Consider the following 7,917-nt stretch of genomic DNA (forward strand, 5'->3'; position numbering starts at 1 on the left):
TTCGTAATCATTTAATAACCCATCAAATTCGCGTATTTCCAACTGTATTTATGATCGAATTACAAGAACGGTAAAGCATTCAGATTAAAAAATATACATGCCAAATTGATAACTTTTGTTTTTTCAAATGTATTTAACCTAAATACCTGAGGGTTTCTTAAACTAGAAAAACTTAGGATGGATAGAGGAGATGAAAAAAACAGTAATTATATCAATTCATGTACAAATATGATAAATGTTTTTTAAAATAATTTTTATTTAGAAATATAGTAAAATAATATTTTTTATTTTTAAAAATTTATTTTTGATATCAATCTATTAAAACAATATAAAAAAATAATTTAAAATAAAAAAATTTAATTTTTTTTAAAACATCAAAATAAAATGATGGGGAGAGTTGTCTAATGGTTCTTCATTTTTCTCTCTCTCCTGAATATATGAAGGTAATTCATCAATACGAAATCAGGAGAATTCTTTCATTCAAACCTAGCCAATCAGGGGGAGGACAAAAAGAATAGAAGTGGGTCCTTCTGGGGTCGTACGGGTTGTACTTATTTTTAAAAATATTTTTGCTTCTAGTTTTTTTTATTCTGGAGTTTGTTAACATTACACTCTTAATTCAGAGGCCATGTCCCCTTTGGTGTCAGATAGGAAGAAGCATTAGCTTCAGATTGTGGTAAAAAGAAGGAAGTTTTATTTAAATCTTAAAGTGAAACCCTGAGCTACAGATTGTGGCTTTGTAGATTCTCGAGGCTGGTCTTAAAGTCGGGACTTCTCTTCAGTACTTTCATTTCCAAGCTAAAACGATGGGTTGCAGGACTCGAATCCATATTCCATGGTCCTTCTTTTTTATTTTTATTTTTTTTCCCATTTAAGCCACCAATGTCATGTCAGGGCCGACACACAAAGGTGGCAATAGAAGATCGCCAGAGCAGTTTCTGTTAAAGTTAAAGCAAATTTGAGTATGCAATACTTCCATATACTCAAAAGAATACTTGTGATGTGTTCTGCTAGAACGCAATGCAATAGAAGAAGAAAATAAGCACCAATTCATCCTATAGATTACACTTCCATAGAACAGCTTATCCTTGACTACAAGTGCATGCATTATTACACAGTGTCTTAAAAGAGCACTAATGAATAAGATTGGAGGACATAGAGTTTGGCATTTATTAGGATTCTGACAACCGGAAGGTTTCCTTGACCTTCCAAGAGCATAGATCGGTTTGCAGCACTACCTAGCATTATTTAACAAATGTATAAAGTGGGGAAGTGATTATTTTTAAAATATTTTTATTTTAAAATATATATTTTTCATTTTTAAAAATTATTTTTGATATTAATGTCAAAACAATTCAAAAATATTAAAAAATTCAAACAAAAAAATTTGAATTTTATCTAATCCCTGTTCGAAACACAATAACAAATAAGGACTATCTCGAATTGATTATTGGGGTTTAAGGTCAATAGCATGCAATAACAAATAAAATGTATGAATTTGAACAAAAATTTAGTCACCAAAATAACACTTGATACTATGACAATCACAAATGTTATCTGTCTACCTGGAATAGATAGGTAGGCAATGGTCATTGAACTAACAGCCATTTTGCGTGGGGATCCAAGTATAACAGGGGACATCTTACATGTTTTGCTGTTGCCTTCTTAGGCCAGCCGAAACATGCATCATCAGTGAAGTTTTGGGCCTGATAAGATATTCCAAGAAGGATGTTAATCTGCTTCGAGATTCCATATTTGTTTTTTCTCGGCCAGTTCCGAAGAAATTTAGAGGACAAAAAGCCACATTGCAGGTTGAATCATTCTCTGGAACAGCTAATCACTTCTTTAGCAGAGGAAGATTCTTGATGAACCCGATCGTAAGCAATATCTGTTTCTAAAGGGACGCCAAAAAGTCAGAGCTGCAAACAGAATGTTACCGAAACACAAGTAAAAGGGAGATGCTGCCTTGTTCTACTTTTAACATTGTTTTTAATGAATATTAATCATGCCTGGAGCCTGAGAGAACATATTCTTGATGCTTTATGAGCAGTTGTTTTAAACGGTCGTATCTTCATTTGGTCATCCACCTGCCAATTTCGAACGCATTTTCTCCCCATCTCCTCCTCCACTTTACAGGGTGTAGCTCGTGTGTTGGATAGAGTACCAATGGGCATGTGAAGAGAAGATGGAGCGAGCTCCTGCAGAAGCCAGCTCCATCTTTCCTGCAATCAGCCCTCCTGGTCTCGCGGTCCAAATTGAAAGCTACGCACGATATATTAAGAGCGGAGATGCGCCATCAAACTAAGCTTTACAGAGTTCCATTCAATGAAATTGCATCCCATACGATCTCTAATCTGGCACGTCAATCTTCCCGGGAACATTTCCACCATGGTGTCGATGATTTTGTAAAACAAACACCTCTCCATCATCAACTATGATAATTATGCTCCGGTGAATCATTTTTTGACTCCATTCTATTGTCAGTTCCTTCAATTGTTCCATTTGGGCTACATTACCGCGGGAACGCTCCTCCATCTGCCCGTCCCTGTTTTGGCTGCTTTTTGTTTCACGAAGGCTGGGGCTAACCTAATCTTCATAGTACGATTTCTCCCAGGAACTCGAGCAAGAAGCTCTCAACCCCTTTACACAACTAAATTGACAAGATATTCACAATGCTGCATGAAAATGCTCGTGCCAGTAGAAAATAAAACCAGTTTCAGAGTACTAAAAATAAACTCTCAAATCAGGGGGAAACAATTTAAAATTAGAATTGCAAGAAAATGTGTTTAAATTTAAACAAAGTACAAAATACAGGGAGGGGCGAGGGCATCCGAGCTCATGTTTTGCCAGCAGATTTAATTATCCAGCTACTTTCTTTGGACTGGTCACGATATAATGCATATACACGTTTTCAAACAGGACAGATACTGATTGATAGCATTTTGGCCTTGTAAACAGGCCATTAAACATTTTTCTGGATGATATTATTCAACAGCAATCTCTTTCATCCTTCCATTACTTTCCAACAACCACATTTGTTTTGTAATATTAAACAGGTTCCTGGTGAGGAGTTACAGTAGGTCCTGGTGCAATGGTAAACTGCAGACCCCTCTGTTGCCCTGATTGGAGCACAAAAGCAACCTGTGTCGCTGCCAACGCTGCTGCCTCCTGTTAAAACAAATTATTGTATAAACTTCAATATAAACTATTATATAACATCAATTTGATGTGAAAAGATAAGATAGCATGGACAAAGTTACAGATACAACACAACAGCTTAGAACTGAAAGAAGCACCAACCTGTCTTTGCCTCCGACGCTGCAAGATGCTGATGGCCCAGGCCATGATGTAACAGGGAAGAAGAAAACCAGCTGCCCGAAGCAGGAAAAGCTGTAGGTGATCAACTGGTTTGTTAGATTGGTGAAACCATAAAATCAAATAAACACTAAACAACGAAGAAATGATGATCGTCATTATCATAGAATAGATGGAAATACCAATTCCACTTACAGAAAAAAATGTAGACACATCATCGTCTGCATCGGAATCTGTGAGAGTCAATGCATGCCGCAAGAGCAGGAGGGCCATCAACTGCAATGTAAGTGAGTTTAGGATTAAAACCAAATTTCAATTGTGTAGATAATCTAAGAAAAATGAGAGCTTAAATAAGAAAGCAATAGCAAGAGAAATAGCAGATTGAATACACCCAGGTGGTATTCTCAAGCAGCTTCCATGTGATATAGAGGGAAGTCTGTTCAAATCTCCAAAGTTCGGTTCAATCGGGTTTCTTTATATTGCTAGTATTCTCCAGGTATTGAGAAAAAATAATCATGGGTTAGCAAACAAACACTTCAATATTAAGGGCACAGGGAAAATATCCTCACTTGTAACAGCTGACCAATTGTACCAATTCACAAAAGATTCTGAATTATAATTCTCACATGGAACCATGAAAAAAGAAAATTTTGACTCTTCAAATGGTACTGGGGGGAGTTTTGAAATCAAGGGCTTACAATGGACCAATTCACATAAGGGCACAGACACGATGGTAAATACCCTTAATTCATGTAGCAAATGATCAATTCACATAAAATTCTGAATAAACTTTTCACACGGAACCATGAAAAAAAATTCGTTTATACTCCTGTGAATGCTGTCGGAAGAATTTATAATTTAAGGGCTTACGATAAGAGCAACTGAACGGCAAAATGCAGCTCCACTAGCATTTGAAGTAGCATAGTCATCATACTCTGCTTCTAGAAAATGGCGCTCAGCCTCTGCGATTGCCAATAAGCGAGGATCACGCAAATCTAGTTGACTGCCAGAGATTGTCCATCCTCCACTGCGAAAAAGATCATGGTCAGAATGCCAAAAGAAGGCATGATAATGCAAAAATCATCATTGATAGGTAAATAACATGTAAGTTATTTTGATGCAAATCAAATTGTATGTAAGAGATTAAAAAAAAAACCAACAATCCTAGAGCAAAAGACGAAAATTAGCACCGACTTACAAGACAACAGACATACAAGAGATTTTAAACATACCCAATATCAATAGCAGTATCTTCAGAGTTTGGTGGATGAGGTGGAGCGGTGTAATCAGGTTGGTAAGGCTATACATCATAGATGAAAAATTAGCAGGATTGTCAAGTATATTATGTTGTAAGTTGAAGAATTAAAACTTTGAATTGAACTACATACAAAATAAATACAAAAACAAACTGCAGACAATTATCCAACACATCAAAAATTAAGGATTAACCTTAAAATCCTCTGAAAAGTTCAAACAACATTCTTCCCACACTCTTTCACCCAGTTCCACAAAATCCAAAAAATTCCACCAAAGGTATAGAAGCCTACATTACTTTTCCATATACACAACCACATCCTCCCCTAGTAAACCAAGCCTGATATAACACAATGAAAATCTAGGGTCTCCAACACCACCTGTAAGCTTCTTAAGTGTTTGTTTAGTTGCAATTTGATGATTACAGCGTCCCGCTGCTTTGCTAGTAGGAAGTGAAATCCAAAAATTGCTTCGCATGTTTTCATGTTAAAAATGCATGTACATTCATGAAATGATGTATGCTATACAAATCAATAAGGAACCAAGCATGCAGCCGAGCACAGGGAACAGCTAGAAAACAATATTAAGCGAGCATACCTGATGACATATCTCACAAGTGATATCACCCTTCTCATTGCACCAGTGCTGGACGCACTTCCTATGGGCATACTGGATAAAAGAAATTGCAGTCATCATCACATACATAAAAAGTGTACAGCGAAGACTAACATCAATCTAAAGGCTCCTAGTATCCGATGCCATTTAAAAAAGAAATGGGCAAGATGGAAAGACAGGACCGTTTAGTCAGATTATCTAAAACGCATCTCATAGGCACAAACATCACGACAAACTAGCTAAAACAATCTTCCGAAACATCAAATTCTCGAATAAGATGTAATAAAATTTACAGTGCAAACATGATGAAATGTCAAACGATGTCTTAACAAATGTAAAAGACTGAACACAGGATAAAAAAATTCATGCTCTAATCCAACAAGCTACAGCTATTATACGCGGGCACTGGCTGGCCTATCCAGAAGTCAATTACAATGAAAACCCAACTTTAAAGAACACAAAATGAGATATTAATTATTGACCTCTCTAAGCATCAAGGAAGGAGCCACCCTTCCGTTGACCAAAAACCCTTAATTTCATAATATTTAAAATCTTTAAAAAGAACTGTCAACATTTATTATACCTTGAGGCTGCCGCTGCAAGCACAAGGAGTCTCCAAATTGCTGATGGAATCCTCCTCCTGGCAAATGCGACACTCGCCCCCCTGAATCAACGGCTCCTCCTCCCCTTCCTTCCCCGAAACATGACCATCGGTTCCTTCACTTGCCCTCGAGGACGAGGGCCCGGCGTCGGCTTCCTTAACGACCGCCTGAAAAGACTCCTCAGTCACCGGCGGCCTTATGAGTCGGTCAACATCCAACACCACGTGATCACTCATTTGCAATCCCTAATCTCGTTTTCTCCTCTTGAGACTAAAAAATCATAGAAAAGGAAAGAACAAGTAAGCTTATTTGAAACCCTAGGATGACGCTTAGAAACAGCGGATCGAAGGATTTCGGTAGAGAAATTTAAAGATAGAACAAAAACAAAAGAGATTGTGATTTATATATAGTTGGCTTGCCGGTGATTTTGTTTAAGATTTTGCTCTTTAATTTGACGCGAAAGTGGTATGTATGCTATTCAGGATTTGTATGTATATTTAAGCGAGGAAACAGGCTAGACCATGGAGAAAGTAAGAAAACGCGTTATCTAATACTTTTTGATAAACAAGGGAGGGGAGACCGGCGAGCGTGTCTTGGAATGGGTCACGGCTAAAAGTTTGAGAGGTCCCTTTCTTTGCTACAGTAATACTTTTTATTTAAAAATATATTAAAATAATTTTTTTTAAAATTTTAATACCATTACATCAAAATAATATAAAAATTATTATTATTTTTTTTTCAAAATTTATCCAACCCGCTTGAAACGCAAAATCAAACTATTGCATTTGGTAGCCCCCCCACGGTATGATTGTTTTTCTCAGACTGCTCACTTACAATAATACCCCCCAAAACTGACCCTCCTATGAATCACATCTCTTTTGATTGCTTTCACCTCTCCCATTAAAGAAATTTCTCAGAGGAAATTATGAAAACGTCAATGTTTTATTCGAAAAATGAATCATTTTGTTCTCATTCTCTCAGGGTTTTGCTGTTGCCTACCGCCCGTGCAGCTCACGTGTCCGCTTTTCTCGTAAATAGATAGACAGGATTTTATTTTTTTAATTGATTTAAAATTTATTTTAAAGCTAAATAATTATGTCATGCTTACATTGCATGATGATTTTCTTGTTTTTTTTTTCTCCCTCTTTATTGTGGTGTTTAATTTTATTAATGAGGCATATAATTTCTCTCCCTGACCAAATTATACAGTAACGGAGAATTTGTCAAAAAGCTCATTCATCACGCCGGAGATTTTTCGTTTTTACTCCTCGACTGGAGTGCTGGCAGCCCGATTCGTTAGAGCACGGCGACCTCATCTGAATGACGTCACCTTTGCCAGGAGTTTCTTTTCTTTCTTTTATAGGAAAAAAAGAAACAAGATAAGTTGTCAGAATTAAAACAGTATTGCAGTGCAAATACGGGAATTTCTCGTCATCTTAGCATAATTTTGGTGGGTGACAACTGACAAGTGCTCCCGATGACGTTAGCTCCGAACACCGCCGAACGCTAACAAGATTTTCGGTGATTCGTATATGATTGGGAATGGAATGTAAACGATGTTTATAAAAATTTTAATTTATTTTGTTAAAATAATAATTTTTTAAAAATAAAAAATACTTTAAACTATAAATACTGCTACAATTCTAAATAGACAACTATATAATCTAACAATAAATCAATTTTGGCATTAAGTGATGTTAAGAAGCCCTCTTTATTTTTACTTTTAAATACTTTTTAAAGATATATTTGTTTTTTAAAAATATTAATTTAATATTTTTTCAATATCTTTATGTGTTTATGCCTGAAATAAAAAAATATTTTAATATATTTTTAAATAAAAAATAATTTTTTTTACATACCTTGCAACACACTAATTTTCCTTCCCAGCTTCCTAGCTAATCTACCAGGTACCACCTCTTGGAGCTGCTGTAATATGGACACAACTGCCTTGGCCTCATGGTTTGGAATATTCGGTCCGTTTATCTCAAGATATGACCGAGATGTTTTTTTTTTTTTTTTTCCCGGGGGTAAAAGATAGTTTCTAGCATAGTTTTAAAACCCGGCCCGATCCGCAAGTTGACCCGGTACCCGGCCAACCCGGGGCTGGAACCGGGCCGGGGTGCTGAAAAAA

General features: G+C 36.3%; 1 protein-coding gene across 1 annotated transcript; it reads right to left on the bottom strand.

The window, feature by feature from the left end:
• Nucleotides 1–2,731: 2,731 nt before the first annotated feature.
• On the bottom strand, nt 2,732–6,399 carry LOC105120538 (uncharacterized). Its single transcript, XM_011018791.1, has 8 exons — nt 6,206–6,399; nt 5,768–6,056; nt 5,167–5,238; nt 4,548–4,615; nt 4,186–4,342; nt 3,511–3,591; nt 3,301–3,390; nt 2,732–3,168 (listed from the first exon to the last, which is right to left on the bottom strand). The coding sequence occupies exons 2-8, from the start codon at nt 6,020–6,022 to the stop codon at nt 3,049–3,051; spliced, it is 843 nt and encodes a 280-aa protein (XP_011017093.1). The 5' UTR covers nt 6,023–6,056; nt 6,206–6,399; the 3' UTR covers nt 2,732–3,048.
• Between the last annotated feature and the right edge of the window lie 1,518 nt (nt 6,400–7,917).

Source organism: Populus euphratica, unplaced genomic scaffold, assembly GCF_000495115.2.
Source record: "Populus euphratica unplaced genomic scaffold, PopEup_1.0 scaffold1.1, whole genome shotgun sequence".
NCBI lineage: Eukaryota > Viridiplantae > Streptophyta > Magnoliopsida > Malpighiales > Salicaceae > Populus > Populus euphratica.